Source organism: Symphodus melops, assembly GCF_947650265.1.
Source record: "Symphodus melops genome assembly, chromosome: 2".
NCBI lineage: Eukaryota > Metazoa > Chordata > Actinopteri > Labriformes > Labridae > Symphodus > Symphodus melops.
This window is the reverse complement of record NC_136692.1, coordinates 21189322-21211154: the sequence shown is the minus strand read 5'-3', so window position 1 is coordinate 21211154 and position 21833 is coordinate 21189322. Positions and strand designations below refer to the sequence as shown.

Here is a 21833-nt window from a genome sequence, read left to right as displayed (position 1 = left end):
AAACGTGTGATCCTCGTGGTGGCACCAACATATCTCTAATAAACACTTGTCCACTTCTTGTGTGACTATTAATAACAGCAACAACATTACAGTTTGAAAGTGTTTTATTGATGTATTGCAGCGTGTACATTTTTATAAGGGAAAACAATTACAATGTAACTGATCATTTAAATGGTTGAAATTCAATATTTCAATTCTTTGATCACTTCAGTTTTTGAATATAACGGTCCAGTACTGGACTGATACACAAGACCTTTGTTATTTTTTTCAGCCCTAGTCCATTTGTATGCATGCAAAAAAAAAAAAAAAAGACCTAATATCTTCTACACATTAGTATATAATATCAAAAACAAAAGGAACAGCCTTTCTTCTCATTAGAAATGCAATGACCTTTAAGAACAGCAAAGTTAGAGATCAAACAATGCACTACGCCTTACATACACAGTTTATCTAGTTACAAGGCCTTTCAAAAATCAAAGCCGGAACTCTTCAGTATCTCTTTCAAAAAGTAAGATTATCTAACACAAAAAATGTAGTGAACGTCATCGTTAAGTGATTGAGATTCTGCTGGAGTTGTTTATGTGTCAACAGGTCACTGAATGAGTATTGAGTGAGTGTTTTGTTCGTGTAATCTTTGGATCTGTTTTTAGCACTTTTGGCTTCTTAGCTCTAACGTTGAGTCCCGACCCGTGCCATCTTCTCACAACCCTTCAGTGAAACCACTGTGGATTCATGTCCTTTAGTTACAATAAGAATAAGCTTCGAGATTATAACGTTTCCAGAGTTTATATATTGACAACTGGCTTCAGCAATTGGTTGACATTCTTTACCAAATAACTAGGCCGGTCATTTTGTCTTTAAATCCTGGCTATCATTTCTTAAATGTAACTGACGCTCATAGGTACGTTTTGTAACATTGTAAAAGAACAAAGTGCACGAATAAAATAATGTAAGATTTAATGTGTCGAAACAGAAGAAGGATTGTTGTATTGTATTGTTAGACTTCATTTGATGGTAGACTCACAATCCGACTTGTTTTTGCAGGCGGTCCAATAGAAAGAGTTTAGAAATCAGGCTTTTGCATTGGCTTTACTTTTTAAAAAACTGTAGGCTACTCAGTGCACAAATATTGAATATTGAAATACTATTATTGAAATGTTAGTATTGATTTTTCATAAAGGCATTGTTGAAAAAAAAAAAACAATATGGGAAATAGTGCAAAAAAGCTAATTATTTGTTTTTATGGCACTTCTTTATTTCTATGGAAGCAGAATGACCCCCCCCCCCCTTTTCTGTGCTCAGCCTTAGATTAAGCTCCATTAACAGTGAGCTTAGATTAGTGAATCTCTGTATTATTATTTATTTATTTATAAAAGGGCTCACAGGCATTGAGCTGCACCTCTAATAAGCGTGTGTCTTCTCTGATGAGGGAGTCAGGATCACTGCATGTGAATGTTGCTGTCGGTTTGGCTCCACTATGATTAGATAATAAAGCATCAAGACTCCCGTCAGTACCTGACTTGACTTTCTGTCCACGCTCTTTGGCCCCCTTCTCTAATAAACAACACAGAATCCAGCCGGCAGAAGGCTGGTGACAAACACCAGCGTCAACCTTTAGTCACATCACCAAAGAGAACACTAAAGTCACTGTGAGATTAATCTCAGCCTTCCCTCCAGTGTGAGATATTTGATGGATTGACCTTTGATATAAGGTGGGATGGCCTACAGATGATCAAATATGAACTGGCATCAACAGAGGAGAGGCTTCCACATAATCACCATGCTTTATTTCTGAAGGTTAACTTAAGATCCACTTCAACTCAGTCATGTTGCATTTCAAACACACCAGGACTGCCCTTTACAGCACCAGTTAACAGAACATGTCTATTAGAAGCAGTGATGTTGCAGAGCCAATGTGGGATCTCTCTCTGATATTTATACGCTACAACTGAAAACACACTCGAAAAGATGTCGTTAATAGCTTTGGAGATGGTCATGTATTTAGCTTATCCTTACACTTGATGCTCACAGCTTATCTCTGTTTGTTTGAAAACTCTCACGTTCTCATCCTTATCCCTAAACAATGCCCAGAAAGTACAGATGCCATCTTTTTGTTACACATTTTGGCACAATGATTATATAGCACCACTTGAATTTTGTGAAACAGTCAGTGTGGAGAGAAATCCTGGAGGATAGGAGCATATTCACACAAACACAAGAGACACACTGGCATCTTAGCAACCAGCTGGACAAACAAGATTATCCAATCAGCAGTGTACAGAGGTTGCCAGTCCACAATGCTAGAGAGAGAGAGCGAGCGAGCAAGACAGAGCACACCATGCGTGATGAAGCAAATCTATTGTAGGGTTTCTTGATTATTTTGAATTAAACATGAAAATGTAAAAAGTTCTGGCATATTATTTGGTTACTCATTGAGGGGATCGACTTCTTTGTTCCTCTGGTTCTTTAGTTTTACCGTCTGATCGTCCCGCCTTTTATAACATGTTCACTTTTCTCTGTTTTAGGATTTCTTTAAACTTACTTACCACATCGCCGGGGTTTATACATATAGGCCAGTACAATAACAACAACCAATTACACACATTGTGTGAAAACTAGTACACAACCCTTTAATGATTAATCAATCTGGATTGTCCTGATGCAGTCACGACGAAATGATCTGTAGTGCCCCAGAAACAACTCATCAAATGTTTACAGCTCCCGTTGTTTTTCAGGTCTGATTATCTGGTGGGAAGGATGTGGGGGTTTTTGTGTTTTTTTTGTGTTTTTTTTTTTTTTTTTTTTTAAACTTTTGAACAATCATTCATTGAATATAAGAGAAAACATTTGCTCTCTAAAAAAAGATCACAACCACAACGGTAGAAGTTCTTCGTCCGCCACCTGTTACTTTGAAGCGCAGGTCTTCAGTTCATATAATTGAAACTACAGACAAGTGCTCAAAAGACTCCGAGACCACATACTCTCACACCCAGAAAGAAATTAGCAAAAGAACTCAAATCAATGGTTTCCTTTTTGTTGCACAAGCTCTAGTACCATTGGCCTCTAGTGAAGCGAGGCTTTAGAGCGAAGTCTTTTTCACATGTAGTTCTGCTAATAAGCACCAGTAGAGTTAAGCTGGTCCTGCACTCCCTCTGCCACTCCTCGCTCTTCAATCCCTCTGTGTCGCAGTCATTAATTGGTGGCAGTCCAGTTCCCCTCGTAGCTCCAGCGGACCCGGCAGCCTCAAGCCCGTCTTCTGGTCCACACACCAGCACTTTCCACGCTGGCCGTCACGTGCAGGATGACACTGTGGGCAGAAAAATGTGGTTATATGTTGTTGGCGTATAAGACAATACCCATTCCCTTGGATATTGCAATATTCGTTTTCAAGGTGGCCGTCCTTAAAAACACTTATAATGTTTAAGTACTGTTCTACATCCAAAGATTTACCTCAGCAGTTCACTTTGTGTTGAATTAGAACCCCAAACACCCGATAGCATGTTAGCTATTTCAGCTATTTGACTCTTTAACTCCTTGTTGCTTAAACACAGAAGACAGACCCATGAAACTGGCCAAGTCGTAACAAGGGTCTGGGTAAAAGTGTCAATATTTTACAATATATCACAATCAGGTCTAGTGTAATCATCAGAATATCATAACCTTGGGTTGGTTTCACCCGCAGACGCAGAGTTGGTCATCCATGATAATCCTGCACTGGGTTTGTGCGTCTGGTGGGATGAGCCCAGGAGGAGGGGTCCAGGTCGAGTGTTCACAGGCTGCGACAAACATTCCTCCTGACCCCCACCTTTAAAGTGTCACTCATTAAGATTAAACCTATCCACCGTAACGCAAATGTGAGCTTTATTTCATCGATTGCTGCGATAATCTCATTCCCTCACATGCTCTTCAGCAGAAGGTAGCTGTTTAAAAAAACACTAAACAGCAAAACTGAATATTTAGCAACTCGCTGGTATAATTAGTGCAGCAGTTGAAGAGACAGATGTTTCCCTCATGAACTGCTGGAGGGCCAAACATCTAAACGAGAGGTAACTACACTGAAATTCAGCAGCACTTGTTTTAAGTGCAGAGGCCGTCAAACTCTCCATGCACTCTTTGCAGTGGAGCTGGTTTTATACTATACACAGCAGAGCGCTTGGAAAAAGGTCACAGAGTAGTTTTATTGTCGTGAAAGAGTAGTTAATGTTCTGTGGACAGGCCTGCTCCTCTCCAGGATGACATCCGATCCAGCTTTTAAAGCTTTTTGAAACTGTTGTGTTTTTGGACTTCACTATATCCCAGATCCAAACAGCATTTCTGCCGGGCGCTTTTGTGTGTTTGTCCTTATCTAAACATGGAATTGTATTTCTTTTTTTTTTCTCGACTTGGAACTTGCGTTTGAAGTTCCATTGTCTTTGTTCACTCTTAGTGGCCTGAAATAACTGTACACCACTTCTGTTTACACTCTCAAAGTGGACCAACCAACACTTGTTGACAGATGCGGGTTGTGATTTTTCCCTGAAATGTCAATTCAACACCCATTTCCAATTCCTGAGACTACTGCAAATGAAAGGACACGAGTCTTAAGCGCTTCATTGTGTTTAGTCAATCAGCAGAAGATAAACACTTGACAGACAGTTATTTACTTTCAGATTGTTTCATGTTACTACATACTATAATACTAAGCTTCAGAGGCTCCTTCTTTGAGCTTTATGGTTTCCTGTAAAAGCAAACTTGTTGTGACGGTTTACTGTTTAAAATAAACTTCTAGATCAGCTCAGAATCTCCGAGCACCCCAGCCATGAAATGATTCCCAGTCGCCCTTCATGACCTGTGTTTTACTTCCCGAAAGATTCTATCTGAGTGCACTTAAAGTTAAACAGTAAACAGTTCCCTCTGAATGTGAGCAGACAGGGAAACTTTAACCACGTTACACAACCAACACAACTCTTGATGACTGCTGCTTTTCCTTTTATCACTCATTCTGTATCTGCTGCTTTGTATGCATGCACAGCTCGGGGAGCGCTCTTATCTCTGTTTTTTTAGGTTCTCTCATTCTCAGTCTTATCTTCATAGTTGGCCAACGTTGCAAAGTCAAACAAGTAATTGTATCCAAAAGCTAATTGCATCCATCACAGCAGTGTGGGGATTATTGTCCAACAGTTTAGGGGAAACCACTTTACACAGGCAGCAACTGTTAATTCACTGAAGTAAATTACTTTTTAATGTGAGCTGGAAAAACCGTGGATTTTCCACGACAGTCTTTTGTGTTGTTCTTGAACAAGTTAGACAGTATTTCATCGGCTGCAGGCATGTTTTGTGTTTTGGCTGTATTAGATGTATTTCCAAAGGATCTGCTTGGAATATAAAGACCGGCATTTTCTATTTGTATTGGCTTAACATTTTAAGATTCACAGTTCACCAGCACACGTAGCCAAATAGGGGTCTGCTCTGTGAGTAATCCAATAAGTGTGTATGTGCTTACTCTCACAGACCTGTTTTGGGTGGAAATCTCCATTCTTGTCACAGTTGGGTATGGGGATTGTGAAGAGGTCGTCATGTGTGCGGCTGTTTGATGCCAGTCGGTCCAACGCTCGCTGCAGCTCAGCACGGCACGGAGCCTTCAGGAGAGAATCACAGTGACCAACAGAGTTCCAGACCGATACATGTATTTAAGTATTTAAGTATGCACTACAAGGAAAGATAAGTGTGGGGCTGTTTTATAGTATACCTTTTTATTTTAGAGCCACAATTAAATAACAATACAGTAATTGTAAAATGTGTTTCATGTACTTGTCTAATACGAAGTGTCCCTAAGGTTGAGACGATGGATGAAAATGTTGCTGTCGTGATCATTCTGGTATATTTACATCGATGCATTTTGATTTAAACTACGGGGTCCTTCTGTGTGGAACCAAACTGAATTCATTCTAGTGAGTTTCAGATTCAAAATGAAAAAAAATATATATATATTTCTATAAAGTGTAAAGGTTTACTTTTTCTTTAAAACTGCGGTCATACACACAGTGTATTTTTTATTTTATGTTATTTTTTTCGCACAATCCAAAGGATTTGGTTCTAATTCATGAAAAAAGGATGACATACAGGGATCTGTATGTTTTGTATGTGTGACATTACTGTGCTATAACACATTTCTCTGATGTTTTATGGTCTGAACTGTGGTGAAACCAGGCTGTTCCTGATTAAAAGGGTTGTTGTGATCCTGATCTTGCCAATAAAAAATAAAAAAAACATCTAATTGCATGTTGATGTCAACGTGCACCTGCATTTCATTTAGAATGACGCCAATTAAATGTTACGGTCTGTAAATAACTAATTTTGTACAATATGTTACGGGACTGTTACGCTCCTGCCTTTGGCACTATAAAGCCTTAATCTAAAACACCTGCTGGGGTGGAGGAATGAGCTCCAGAGAGGGAATGCTTGGGTTTGTTATTTTCTGTAAAAAGTGATTAAGATGTCAAAAGATTGTTTCTCTTACCAGCGCTGCCTTGGTCTCCTCCCTGGCAGTGTTGCTTCTCTGATTTGTGGATTTTGGAGGGTGGCGTGCAAGGGTCTTCTGTATGCAGCGCTTGTCCTGTGGACTGCACCGGATATTGCTGTTGTTCGGATGCTCAGGGATGATCTCATCCTGCCTTTCCATCGCTGAAAGGAGGAAGGAAATATGTTTGAGTTCCTTAAACTCGACAATAAGATGAAAAAATGCTCTCAAAAGAAAAAAGAAAGGCAGCTCAGGGAAAGTCAAAGACTCAAATGATCAGCTGAGAACACCCACAACTCCACATTTAGCTGGTCGCTGTTTTATCCATTCCACACCGAGTAAGTAATGAGCAATAGGCTGTCGTAGTATTTCCAAATGAGCCCTTCAGTGTTCATCACTCAAAAGATTTTATAAGGAAGAAATGGTCCACCTCTCTCACAAAACAAAGCTGTTAATTGAAATCCAGGAAAGTTGAAAGCCGAGCTTCCGCCAACTTTTAGCTCACGAGACTAAAGAGGGCCAAAATCAGGCATCGAGTTCAAAAGCAGTTCATTGCTGTGGTGATATTCTCCTGAAAAATGAGTCGAGCAGAGCAGAAAAAAAAGGAAACAATTAATTGTAGTTTAGTATTGACCAGTCAAATTTGATTCCACTGACAAGAAAGGAAGTCAGTTAAGTCAGCTTTATTAGTGCTATAAAAGAAGTCTGTTGGATGATGTTTGGTTCAACATTTTAACATCCGATATGAGCAAATGTGACGAGTCCTTTCTGTATTATGTTTTTTTAATGTTTGCCCTCATATAGAGCAGCGACTGGTCTGTCTCTCCTTCTCATCCTTCTACATCTCGTCCAGCTGAACGTGGTGAGATGTGGGCTAAAAATGAGGCCGGGTTAACCTCAAGGACATACTGCTGGGTTTGCGCTCATGGGGGGTATCAGCACCTCAGCTCTCAAACCTGGTACCACGGCCGCTCCGCCTCAGTCTTGCCCCCCCCCCCCGGCTCTAAGGCTTTTTTTAAACCATACCACCCCGGTTCTGCTGCCCTCTGTACATTGTGGTCTGTGCCACATTCACCTTTACATCCCTATAATCCGGCAGTTTTGTTGCCCTGCAGGCAGCCAGCTGCTTCCTCAGGAAATGCTCCCCTCCCTCTTCATCCGCAACCCCTCCACAACAACTACGCTCTGTACCAGATGGAGGCTGTTAGAGGGTATTTGCACTGTCACAAATGGGCACAACTGGAGTGTGTGTGTGTGTGTGTTGCTTGATGCTGGGGGGGGGGGGGGGGGCACAAGATGTGCAAAATGGGGGATAAAAGGTTGTGTGTGTCTCTCTGCATGTTGCTTTTCACCTGTGGCTTGTGAGACTTGGCAGCGCTTTCTGCTCATAACCCCATGGACTTTTACAGATTGGCACTGAAATCAAAGCGCCGTAAAGCGTAGATTTTAGCTGTGCTCTGATCACTGAACCAGGACGTAGCTCTGTTTTATATCTAAGGTAAACTACCAGGCATCCACTTAATTGTTGTTGGCAAAGAGACAATGACGGTGGCTCAGGAGCCTCCTTTATCTTGTGCAGACTGTGGCCATTTCTCAGGTCTGCAACAGATGAAGGCGTTTAGCTCTTTCTTTGCGGATCTTTTTTCCAGCTGGTCCGCCTGTTTTATTTTGCCATTTTCTCATGGTGACTACAGTTTATTGTTACCTTAGTGGCAGGACTTGGAAGTGGAAGGTTCATCTTCATAGACACTTCTCCTGCTTTGCTTGGCTTGTCTGGGGGAAGTGTTTCTCGTCTGTTTGTATTTTTAGTCTCGATGCCGTTGAGCTTTGCTCATCACTTTCTTCCACAAGAGCCAACTGGCTTTCATCTGTTTCCCTTCGTTCCAAGTTGTTCTTTCTCCCATTGTGTCAGTTCACACTTTTTTTTTTTTTTTTTTTTTTTGATTCCACCCTCTTTCATCGAGCGAGCCAAAGTGATTTAAAGTGGGTCAGAGGTGGCGTGTCCTGTTTGCTACCACTGCTGTTTTCCATGGAGGAAGTTTCCACTTCTCTGTTTGGTTTCATATGATTTGGATCAGCAGCTCATGGATTTTGAAATATAAATTCCTTTAAGTGCATTATCAGCCCTGGAGCTGATATGATGCAGTTCATTGACGGTCACAGGTGCGGAGCAAAGATAAATAGGCCTGAGTAAACATGCAATCATGCAAAGAATCCGGAAGAGTCTGAGCTCCGTTTTGGTCTTTGAAGCTTTGTGTTTGCACAAAGTGTAAAAGTATAACTTCTAAGGCTGAAAAGTTTAAATTATTGACATTTTACATGATTATTTACATACACCTACAAAGGATGCCTTCAAACTTTAGTTTTCTTGTCAAACCAACAGTTGAAAACCAGAGGCTTAAAAAGTGAAAGCACCAAAGTATGACACTTATGAATCTAAAAGCAGCATCTCTTATGGTCGCTATTTTAACAGTTGAAACACTCATTTACAGATTTAAGACATGTCCGTCTATATTGGGCGAGTTAAGCAACAGAGTGAGGCGCAATAAGGTTAAGTCCATTAATTGTCCAAAGGCTTGTTTTGAGCATACCATAAATAAAAGCACTCACAGTGTCAGCTCTCAGTGCCGGGTTAATGATTCATTCTGTACTGCACGAGTGATGGACACAAAATATTAGTCTCTTCTATCTTTGGACTCTGGTAGTTAAGTTTGAGCATTATTATACATCCAGCTCTTTGTTTTGTGAGAGCGCGTGTGCTGATATTTCTGCGCGTATCAGAGAGATGGATCAGAGTAAGCACTCTGCTGTGTCTCTTTGCAGTTTGGTCATTCATTCCACCACCGGGAACTACAAAGGAAAATAGTTGTCGCTTGTGACTTGAGGGCTCTGTTGTGAAGAGACTACCAGATGCTTTTCATTGGCTGAGTGTGGACCTGGATGAGGGCGTACAGGAAGTAGTGTAGTTCAGTTGCTGTTTTGTAAGCAAGCAACGGGGTTCTGAGTTTGATGTGAGGCGCAACTGGGAACCAGTCGTGGGAAATGAACAGCAGAGTACGTGCGCTGTTTAAGGTCGGTTAAGAACCCATCTGGATCATCTGAAGAGACGCAAATGTCCGTTCTGTGACGTCACAGAAAACTAGACGATCTAGCAACCTGGTAGTATTTTTGAATGGTTATGCTGCCCAAGACAATCTGAGCAGGATGTAGGATAGAGGCACGTCTGGTTATCAGCAGGTTAAATTCTTCAGATCTCAACAGAAAGTCAAATCTTTTTGGTTTGGATTGAATGGCCGTTTTAGCTATAAGACTGGTACGAAGGATGAGCGTTTAGATTCAGTTTATCATCACAATACTTTTCTTAATAAACTGCAGGGGTGGCTCTGTTTAGATTGGGTTTCAATATGTGGCCCCATTACAGCTGCACATCTGACAGGCAGACATGTAAGCATCTATGTGAGAGAGCGGTGTGCGATAGGCAGTTTGCTCCTTTTTCCTAATGAATAGCTTTTCTATAGAAACAATTATGTCATTTCTGGTTACAATACCTGGTGATATTGACAAGTCCACGCTTTGTGCTCTGTTTACTGTGCGTCCATGCACTCTGCCGAACTTTAACGCAGGGAGTGACATCAGTTGTCAAATGTCACTATTGTAGGCTTTAAACTGAGCTGAACCTCAAAGTCAAATATCCTCCTGAAACAAATATTTGTTCAGCGAGACCGACAGAGTTCTTTCCTGTAGTTTATACCTCCAGTACTTCGGATCCTGGATCTGGGCCAGCAAAGGCCTCAACATATGAGGCATTTGTTCAGAAACCTTGGATGCACTCTCTCAAAATCATGACCTCATTGATGTTGTTTTCCAGACAGATCTGCCGAGCACAGATCGAGCCCATAGTTCCAACTCCTTGACAATACATCAGCGTCCATCATCCCCAAACTTAGAATCAGCAGATAAAGGTGCTAGTCTGGCGTCCCCTCCACAGGGCTCCAAAGTCAAGTTGGCTACAATAAATATGCAACATCTGGTAAGGTAAGCGATGCTTAACACATGGTTTGTTGCAAAACGGTCACAATCCTATCATGGTTAGAAAGAACGTTTGAAAAGGTTTGGGGAAAAGTCGGAGGGTTAAGTTGAATTACTTTTCTTTGTAACATAAATAACAGAGACGTTCAAATGATCCATTAGTTTCAGATCCAAATCGAGCCCAGATCTCTTGGATAAAGGTCTTTGGTGTGTTTGACCCTTTAATCAATAAACGCCGTCTGTTTTTGAAAGAAAATGAAATAAAAGACCACGTACCCAAATTACAAAAACAAAAGATATAATTTGATAAATAGCGGAGTAATGGTGCAATCAGTTTTGCTGACAGTTTAAGTATAAATTTATTAATGTTATTTATTTTTATTTGACAGTTTACTTGAGTTCAAAGCACAGAGTGATCAGATCCATAACTGAGGACTCAGCCAGACTCATTTATGTCATCTTATTCATTTGGTTTTACAAACTTTGGAATTTCAAAGTACGATTTTATAAAACTTGCCAAGAGAGGCGTCAAATCTTTGCAATCTTTCCCCTCGAGGGAAAAAAAGTTATTCTACAACGATAGACATTCATCTTGTAAAAAAAGAATAAACTGTGGAGAGGATTTGTCTCCAACAAGCCATCGGTAACTTTGTTTTGTTCCTGGCACTGAACTCATGACGTCTACGAACCTGACAGAACATCAGAACATGACTTTCCAGGCAGAAGATTTCTATGAATCAGTTAATCATTAGAACCGATGCCTCGCTGTTTTGTAAGAACATCAAATTACAAGTCCTGTAAGAAGCCAATGTGTCAGTTTGTTAATAGACAGATAAAGGAATGATTAAGTAATAAGTCCTTAGTTAAGGGAGACCTGCTGCACTGCGTTATACTTAAAATAGTTCAAAGAGACATCCAACATGGTTTTTTTTTTTTTTTTAGTTTGCAAGAGCAGCAACAGGCGACCTTCTCTTTTAAATAATTATTCATGCATATCATCATCATATTATTACAGTATATTATTCATTAACAGTCAGGAGGCAAGTGGGTCTCTTGACAAAGAATTCCCTGCTTGATCTTTTATAGGGTCTTCGAAAGTCTTTCATTTGTGTTTAAGTAGCCTGGAATGTAATTTATAGAAGTCTTCATTTTCCTCTGGTCTTCCCTGCATGTAAATAAATAAATACCGTACCATCATCAATAACTGTCGTACACAACATTGAAGATGCTATGACAGTGGCGTGTGCACCAGCACAGGCCAGGCTACAAAACTTAACATGCTAACGTTAGCTCCTCACACTGAGGACCTTTTGATTTCGTCTAAAACGCTCATGAGCGGTGCCTGTGTGGAGTTAGCTTTATGTTTGTCTTGTTTAATTAAGCCATGCTAACGAGTAAGCTAGCTAGCCAGCTGGCTTGTGGACCATCATAACGGACAAAGTTTTTTAAGAGTTCATCTCAGCCGCCTTCCAAAGAGAGTGAATTAGCAGTATCACAGGCAGTGATTCATGCATTTCATGCATTTGTTTCAGGTTAGTGAATATGCATGTGGCCAGGATAATTACTGTGTTACTGTGTGTCCAAGTAATTACTGTTGGCCTGCTTATGAACACTGCGGTAAGCTCGCCCGCTGTATGTGTCACCAAGTTTTTTTAGCACTAGCGTGAGAGCATTCACCAACTCTTCTTTTTCAGAGCGCCAACTTAGTGCAGCTGTCCTCAATGTAGCACGCCTCATCATTGTGGTGACCAATGATATGGATGACACTCTTGTGAAATCATCACATACTGTACATACAAGCCAATAAGCTTATGTGGAGGTGGACCAGTCAGACACTGAAGGTTGTCGCTAAATTCTGTTATATCTGGAAAAAAAGCTTCCTGAACATGATAAAAAGAGAAATGAATACTATCTCAAAGACTTGGCTAAGGTTTTCATTTTACAGTGAGACTATTATTTAAAACCATTGTAGTCTCCTCCTGCTCGCTATGAGAAAGAATGCAGCTTTAAGGCACTTGGCTTCTGTTAAACTGAATCATTTTGATGGGAACAGTCGATGGTAATAAAGCAGGTTTTTGGTAATTTTAGGATTTTAGCATTGTCCGATTAAAAAAGCAGCTAACAAGTTGAGTTTTATTTATTTAATCCGGATCCAAAATGCAGTTACAGCAGTCAGCCTAAACACTGCAGGATAGCCTCTGTTACATCCTGTTAGTGTTTTAGATGTGTTTAATACATGAAAACACAGTGATAAGACTTGGAAAATATGCTGTTGTCTTTTATGGGCAAGCGGTCGCACACACACACACACACACACACACACACACACACACACACACACACACGATGGAGTAGTTGAGATACGGGACAATAATAAGGCAGGATAAGTGAAGCTGCTCCAGATGGATCATCATCAGGACAAACATTGTCCTTTACTTTGACGAAAATCTTTTGGATCCAAACATCCCAGTGCATGATTTAATTAAAACATGCTTTGGAAACTTGAGAGGAGGGTGAGGTTTTTCCCACATCCACTAACTCCACTGAGATTTAGAGTTTGTTCCGTTTTCAAAAGCAATACTACTTTTTATCTCGATGGAATTATTTTCATAGACGTCTGAATTTTTGAACACTGGCTCATACAGAAGTGATCCAAAGGTCTAAAAGGCATTTCAACTCCATGTTCTGGACTCAATCTCTGATTGTTTAGTAGAATTTATTAACTTGATGATCTGTGAGTAAATTCTGTCATTGTGAGTTTGGGTAATCTCAGTCACCCGTCACATGTTGATGCTCTGTTACTACTACTGAATAGATCTGTGAATAGAGGGAAACCTGCAGCTGCAGCGAATTAGGTCAAACTATTTCAGTTACACCATTAACATGATTTGGCTGGAGGATCTTGTGCTAATAGATGTAAAGAACAAGTGCAAGGAGAGGAACAAATACTACAGCATTTCTTGCAGCCAATCACGTGGCATGAAGAATATAATACTTAATATGAAAGACAAAACATATAAAAGCTGCACAAAACTTTTCTCAGCACGTACGTTTCCCCTGTTCTCCTCAGATTAGGACTTTTTTTTTCAAGGCCAGGAGGACACTGTGGGACAGTTTATGTTTTATCTCTCGGCTCCAACAGTAGAGGGGGGTCCCTGTCCAACGGAGAACAACAATTAGCTAATCACATTTACTCCTGCACAAAAGCCCCAGCTGTATAAATGTGCTGCACGACCCAAAGAAAGCAAATACACAACATTAAGGGACATCTGCGGAAAATCCTCCTTTGGCACCCTGTAAATGCATCCACATCTCTCAGTTCCCTGAACGTGCTGCCGAGTCCTCGCTCACTGGAGAATCTAGGTTAGCATGCTGCTTTCATAAAGACCTGTGTGCGTCAGTGTGTTGGAAGGAGTCCGGCTCCAGGGACAGCTTCATTCATGCAGCTTCTTCAGGGCCTGTACGTGGAAGACTTTACATATCTGACATCTGTATCAGTTTGTAAATAATATCTGTTTCACCGTGAGAGGGGGAAACATTGAAATATGACATGCAGCCAGGCCCGGCAGGAATGACAATACATCTATAATGATTTATTCTGAGTATTAGGACAGAGAGAACTTTTAAGAATTGGATATTAAGATGCATGAAAGCTTTCTCAGACCTTGACACAACATGCCGAGCACTGCTTGTTGTTGCTATGTAAATTTGGTTCAGGGATAGCCTGAAGGTCGAGACATGTTTGAGAATTACAGCAGAGACTGATAGCTCTTCACTACTAGTATCCTGATTTAATGCGTTACCTTAACTTATCTCTGAAAACCCTTCGGGGCTGCACACATCTTTGTATGTTGCAGATGCAGAACTGCACCTATGAGCCTGACTAAATCCTCTCCATTGGGTTGACGAGATCTGTCTCCAGCCCAGGATCTTTTTCATTATGAATTCTCTCAGTTTTTAAAAAGCCCTCTTCTATTTTTATCTGCTATGTTCACTGTTGCTAGGAGTGGGGCAGTGTCAGACATGTCTTCAAGAGAAGCACCCCCTTGTTTAATAATGCATAAGTACGTTGCATGCGCCACAAAGGAAATCTCCTGCCTGTGATTGGAGTTGCTCTTTGCCCCCCTCCCCCCCCCCCCCGAGCCTTTCTGATTGTCTCTCTGCTGCCATTTGTTTACACTGAACATTCTTATACAGCAGATCTGAGCTGCTGCCCAGAAGAATTGATTTACAGTAAGATTTATTGGGCAGAGCTTTCCTGCTTTGTTATGACAGACTCCGGGGGATGAGAAGGAGTGTGGAGTCAAACAAAAGTCGGCGCTCACATTACAGAAGACCGAAAACAAAACTTATGAACTTTCCAAATTGTTCCATCCACTGCGGCCCCGCCCTGGAGGAAAAAAAGAAACCAAGACCGCCCCCCGGTGCACTAGAACCTTAGTCTTGGACAGCTGATCAGACAAGGCAGGATCGGAGAGCAGAACTAATGTTCCCTCCATCTCAGTCTTGCTCTGAACAGCTTTATTCTATCCTATTTAGATTCTATTTAGTCATGCCATGTGCCGCTCTAACCTATGCTGGCCTCGCACACACAGCAGAAGGCTCTCATTTCAGCTCTGGCAGAATGAGTGTCGATGAGCTCATCCTTGTGAAGGAGCTGGACACGGTGGGCGATGCGCTCTAAGGCTTATTAGAGCTGGGAGGGGGCGGTGCACCCAGGGCCAGGGGAAACAGATGCTGCATGAAGATGAGCATCCAGGGAGTTTAGGATTGGCTGAGCCGATCCAAATCTTTGGTGTTCTGGCGCGAGCAGGTATCCTCCTGTCGTTACCATTTACTATCTGGAAGCGTGGACTCAGCGGAAGCGGTGGTGATCGAGTTAGTTGATTATCTGGGACAAATGAAAGCACCACCTTGTCTGCAACACATTAAAACAATATGGCATGATGGAAATCAACACCACTCCCTTTGAGGGGAACAGAGGAAGACAAACACGAGAAACATTTTCCTCAGTAGGAAGCAGCGGACTGGAACTGGATATGCATATAACACATCTAGAATTAGACATCCCACTGTGGGAAAGTGGAAACAGGCTTTCTGCTGTGCAAAAGGAATTCAGCAACAAAAGAGCAGGATAAAAAGTGTGATCGAGACATTGACAGCAAAGAAGAGTTCTGCAGCAGCAGCAGGAGGAGGAGGAGGAGGAGGAAGAGGAGGAGTGGGGGCGTCCATGAAAGAGAACCAAGTGAATTACTGATTGCAGAAAGCTCTAATAGCCCCAGACTGGCCATACTCCATTACAGTCATTTCATACAGCAGCTTTTATTACCTCCTCCCATTACACACACACACACACACACACACACACACACACACACACACACACACTCATACATCCCCAGTACCACCACAATGCATTTTACAGCCCATACTGCACGACTACCTGCAGGATCTCAGCTCAACATGGTAAAGTAATTGCACCAAAGGGTTGACAGGAATCTTTTTTTTTTTTTTTTTAAACCAAGTGCCCTATTCCTTCATCAAAACAGAAGTCACATGCCACACAGTCATACTGAGTGCATACACAGACAGTAAATCCTCACACGCCCACCCCAGCTATCACCACAGCGCTCTCCTCTCTGAAGCCTGCTTTGCATCTTACAGCGGGGCCCTTTTCTCACCGACCAGCCGCAAGACAGCAGGGGGACTGTGTGCACTCTCCCATCAGGCCATGCGTGAGGAGCTGGTGTGTGTGCATGCTCTGGTTCAGGGCTTAGCTGAGATTAGGGTAAACAAGCAGCACATTTTCACCCCTCGCCCTCCCCTCCCCCCTCCCCTTCCTCCCAACTCTGACCTCGCTCAGGTAAGACCCAGGGTGCGGAGACAAAAAGTATTCTTGTCCACTAAGTGACATGGAAGAGACACAAGTTCCATTTAGAGTAGACCTGGTGAAGTGCTTATTGCTTACAAAACATAACACATCACATATTTGCTTAATGCTTAAAGGGGAAAAAAAAAAAAAAAGTAGTGCTGAATGAAAAGAGACTCTGGCCCACTGCTCTCACCTGAGTTCTCCTCCACCTCCCTCTCATCCGTGCACACCCCCTGGCCATGCATTAACGAGTGAAGTGGCCTTTCCACGCCACGCGGCGGGTAGCAGCGGAGGCCCGTTCCACATCGTGGAGAGTAGACGCCACAGTGAGCACCTTTGGGCAAGGCGCAGGTGGGGCAGCAGCCGCAGCCAGGCTCCCGCACTGTCTCCTCGCAGCCGTCTGGCAGACGACATGCAGACAGCCTCTCGTCAGAACACATCGGGCAGCGGATGGCCGTGTCCGACAAGCACAGTGCGACCAGTGACAGGGCGCCTAATGTCCACAGGCCCCAGCAGGACAGGGCAACTGCAACGCCACGTCCTCGAACCATGGCAGCCCCAGCACCTGCACGCAATCCTTTGCCCTGGTGTATGATCCCCTCTCCTCTGAGTGTGGTGCGGCTTATGATTACTTTTTACTTCAAAAGCTCAATTAAGACCAACACAGGAGGCTATAGAGAAAAACTCCAGCTGTCCAGGATGGTTTTTGATATTTTCAGCTGGTTACTGTTCCAATGGCAGGGACACAATGCCTTTACTGTATTGCCTCTTCGTTCCTCTGATTGAATTTCACAGAGCAGAAATTGGAGCTCGCTTTTGTTCTCGCCTGACGAGTGTAGTGGTGATAAGAGGTATTTTTTTTTGTAATGTTAGAAGGAGCACTTGCCGGCAGGATTATCCACCACTTTGTTTAGGTGAGTCTTGGTATCCCTTTAAGTCCAGAGGCTTGTCCGCCCTTTAAATGAAGCACAGAGAAAAGAATCTGGTCTACAAGTGTCCAAATGCAAAGTAGATAATCTATAAGAAGCGTTTTTTAAGTCAAAGCTGCAGTTTCCTCCTTCTTTTTGGTGTGCAGTGCAAAGGACTCGCTCCTGAGAATGGCTCAACACGAGTAGCTCTCTTTGGACTTTATACTGGTCCATGGACACGCCTCTTTCTACAGTGAGAGAGGAGCTGAAAGGCACAGCGGAGAAAAGCTAGGCTAAAGCTCTCCCCCTCTGTCTCCCTCTGTAGCTCTCTCCAAGGTTTCTATCCACTCTGCCTCTCTTGTCCTCTTTGAATCCTGAGTGCATGGAGAGATAAAGCAGCTGAATTACCCTCTCTTTAGTTCACACACAGAATGCACTTGGTTTTCTCTCCCAACCATTTACATTTTTATTTATTACAGTTGTACATGTATGACTTGTTGTGAGTTAATAAAACGTTCCGCTTCATATAAAAACAGGGAAAAGAAGGACACTTTTTTTGCACTTTAATGCTACCCAAAAATCCCGACACAATCCTGTGTGCACCACTGGGGTGAGAAAACATCCCAACAACATCATGCCTGCACCCTCTGTGTCTGTGTGTGATTTTGCATATTTGAGCGTCCGGTGGCCAGTCTGTCCCTCAGATCTCGTTCTTTTATTCACTCCTTCAGAGTGGGCAGCTATAAAAGGCAAACAGCCCCCCCCACCCTTTACCCATTCACACCCTGCCCCCAAAGGTCCCAAATATGCTCCCACCAGGCCATCGCAAGGATTTTACGTGCGTGTTCCATTGTACGTGTGTGTTTCTTATCATGACAAAGTCTGTAAATCAGCGTCTGACTTGGTTCTTATTTGCCTGAGTTTGTGCAGCTTGCCCCACGCCCAGCCTTTAAGCTTCTGAATCATGGCTTTTATTGGTCCATGTCTCTCTTTTTTTCTGTTTTCCTTCATTTTACCATGGAAACCCAGCATGTATTGTAATGCCTTTGTGTGTGTGTGCTTTCTTTCTTTCTGGGTTTTTTTTTTCCTCAGTTGGTAGCTGGTTGCCGCAGGCGGGCCAGGAGTAGCCGACTAGCCTTACAAGGCCGAGCCCCACTCAGGTGGCGGCTGCTGTGTGTGCTGTAAAGTAATTGGCACCTCAACCAAATCTGCTGTGTAAGAAATATTACAGCACTAGTCAAGATAACAATGGCCTTGCAGTTACACAGAAACTTGAAATATTTAAGCAGAAATGTGATGAAAAAAAGCTTCAGTGAGATGACTGACTGACCAACAATGTACTAAAACAACAATGTACTAAAACAGTGGGTAACCAGCTCACTGGTTCTGCTCACAGCAGGGCCAGCAGCTTCATTATGTGTCATTGCCATGAGGTGTGTGTGTGTGTGTGTGTGTGTGTGTGTGTGTGTGTGTGTGTGTGTGTGTGCTGTGAAGAACTGTGAACAACCCCCCTACCCTCTATACCATTGGGCTTTATAGTTGTGTGTGTGTCTATAGTGTTATTTTCACTGACAAACCTTTTAACTTGTAAAAACAAAACTATAACAGACAAGTTGAAATGCTTCATCCGTCCTAGAGAGAGAAACAATACAACACTAACAACGACAATAATACTCACACATCTTAGAAAACTGTAACGATCATGGGAAATCCCTCTATTCCTTGTACGGTGGAATTTTAAGATCTGTGTATGAGGCCAGTAGACCGTTCGTTGCGAGCTTTTTGTATTCCAGGACAGTCCCCTCTAACACTGAGATTTAACATGCTCTACATTACATGTGTAGATGAACATGTAATGAGAGCAGACTCGTTACAAAACTGCTCGGTAACAACGTTTTGAAATTCTGGAATGGCGTAAGACATAAAAAAAAAAAAGGCAACAGCTGTGTTACCACGCACAGTCTGGAGTAGATAATATAGCAACATTACCATGCTTTATTTAATTATGTGAAAGGGAGCTCCTATAAATTGGGGGAAATTGCTGGCAGTGATATAGAAGGATTTACAGCCGCTGAGGTCTACCAAGTAAAATCACAGCGCTCCGATAATAAGGCAAGTGGCTCAGATCAGATCACTGCAGTTTGCTCACCCAAAGGTTGCAGTTCTTCATGCGATGTGTTTAACAGGACTCGCAGCCTGCTGCAGGACTCTGTGTTATCTGTTACTTTAGGGCCGTCATCAAGGACAAAGCTGGCAAGCTTGGGAGCTTCGATAATTACCAGCCTATTGCACCAACCAGTGTGGTTATTAGATGGGTTATCTGAATTTATTGGTGCCATAGATCACTTTGGCTTTCAAGCTGAGCATGGTACTGATCTTTGAATGTGTGCTTTGAAAGAAGCTGTTGAGGTCAAAGTTAGGAAAAGGTCTTACATCACACGTTGTTTATGAATCTATGTAAAAAGGGGCAGTCTGATTATATTTTAAGAATTTTGGCTTACTGGTTTACCAACCATGGAGAATAAATGTGAAATGGGGGTGGCGCTTTCATGAACATGAATGATCTATTTCTACATGCTTGGATGCTTTTTTTCAAACAATCTATTTCTACAACTGAAAGGTTGCAAAACGGGTTGTGTGTTGGGTAACAACATAATCAATCTTCATTTTGTTTCAGCATCTGCTGAATATTAGCTCTGACTATGGGGTAACACATGACGTACGCCACAATGCTCAAAAGAGTGCTGTGTTGGTCTGCAGGACAAAGGGGCACAGGGACTTTTACCTGCCAGGTGCTTAGTGTCATTTGCAAACTAAAATATGTAGGGCACTTCAGCACAGATCAAATGTCTGATGATGATGATGATGATGATGATGTCATGTACAAACAAAATATTTTATGTTCAAGTTGGCAAGAAAATCCTCTTTGTGTTGGAGAACTGTGCTCATGTTTAGATCAATCTCTTTCCAGACCATCTTGCACTCATTGTTATACCGCCCCCCTGTGGGCCAAGTATGAAAAGGCTTCTGTCGATTGCGAGGACGCTGTTAAAGAACAACTCTGATGGCCTAGTGCAAGAACTCAGAACAGAGAAACGTTTTTAAAGCAGGACTTTGCACTTCATTTACAAATGACTCTCTGAAGGATTCCTCAGAACTCCATTATAATGCTGCTGACAAATCCCATTCATAGTTCTCTGCAATACCACTCTCTACACTGGATTAACTGTCTTTTATCATATTGGTGGTGAAAAATAAAACTCACTCATATTAAAAATGTGTTTTTCATAATAGGAATAATGTTTGATATAAACGACCAGGTTTTTCTTGCTCCATGTACACATCACTTCCAAAATGGTATCAACACCAAACTGGATACTCGTTAGAGTGCACTCATTGAATCCATTCAAACTCTGCTGGATGACTTGTAACAGACCTTGATAAAGCTTGATAAAGAGCTCAAATGTGTTAAAAGAGCTTCAGAACAAATAGTTGGAGGTGGGGTGGTACGCTTATTATGATGAATGTCGAGAATAGGAATTAACGACATTGTTGTTGCTTGACCACAAGATGGAGTACTCGCTCCTTAAACAGTAACAAAAAGCATGTGGACCGCTTGAACTGATATTTTTAACCCATTTACAGTTCTATGTTTCTCACATGGTGTTTCAGCCTCAACATGTTTGCGTTAACAAAAGGAATGTTTCTCTTCCCATGATGAAAATAGTAAGGAGGAGTGATTTGATTCATGGGGGCCGCTGCTGTGATGTACGAGCATGATAGTGGCCTGTGACGCTCCACCTTGTTCAAAACGAGTTCCTGTTTCTTTAAGGGATCTCTCCAAGTGACGTTGCTTTTATTCCATATTCAGAGAAAGTCCTGTGGCAGAGCGTGGAATCTCCTACTGCGAGTGCGCCGCTGAGCTGAGAGCAGGTAAGAATATTTCATCATTTACCTAAACTTCACCTTCAACAGAAAATTAAACGCAAAAAGTACGTGAGTATGTTTGTAGTCGGGACATGGAGCCTTTGTGCTTCTAAGCGTGAGTTTGTCTTGACATTTTTTCCTCCCTGAATGGGATTCTTAAAATGCTGAAAAGTAACTGAACTATTTATTAATTACTTTTGCATTTCAAACAATTACTCAAAGTGTTTCTATGTTAAGCTTTTTGATCAACTTTTAAAAAAAACATAAAAAATCACATAAAAAACTTTCAAAATAGCTTTAAAAAAAAAAAAGAACAGCTAAATGTTGTATTTCCTAATTCATTTTGAAAATATAAGTAAAAGTGTTGGAGTATCTCTGGCTGTTGGAGTGGAAAGCACATATACACTTGCTCCTATGTAGAGACCAGGCAGGAAGTAAATGTGCAGTGAACATCATCTCTTTCTCGTCAGGCTAAATGTAGTGACAGGGACGAGCAATCAAGCGTGGGCTTTTACCCCACACACTGGCTGTTTGGTTTTTTTTTAGGTGAACTTGTCACACTGCACAGAAAGGTTTAGAAGTCGTTCAAGAAATGTCA

The 21833-nt window shown here is 41.9% G+C and overlaps 2 protein-coding genes across 7 annotated transcripts in view; one reads left to right on the top strand and one right to left on the bottom strand.

Annotated features, from left to right (window-relative positions):
* The window catches only part of LOC306820101 (zinc finger protein Aiolos-like), a 55564-nt gene that overhangs the window by 25404 nt on the left and 8327 nt on the right, over positions 1-21833 (top strand). For 4 of the 6 annotated variants that reach the window (XM_079337784.1, XM_079337781.1, XM_079337785.1 and 1 more), the window contains exons 3-4: positions 18401-18489; positions 21180-21241. The gene's annotated coding sequence lies outside the window, so the exon portion shown is untranslated. The remainder of the gene's footprint in view (positions 1-18400; positions 18490-21179; positions 21242-21833) is intronic. The other 2 variants (XM_079337783.1, XM_079337782.1) reach the window with 2 other exon arrangements.
* On the bottom strand, positions 87-17506 carry LOC306820113 (insulin-like growth factor-binding protein 4). The gene is made up of 4 exons (XM_079337808.1): positions 16594-17506; positions 6500-6663; positions 5493-5618; positions 87-3307 (listed from the first exon to the last, which is right to left on the bottom strand). Exons 1-4 carry the CDS (start codon positions 16949-16951, stop codon positions 3170-3172), a joined length of 786 nt encoding a protein of 261 aa, XP_079193934.1. The 5' UTR covers positions 16952-17506; the 3' UTR covers positions 87-3169.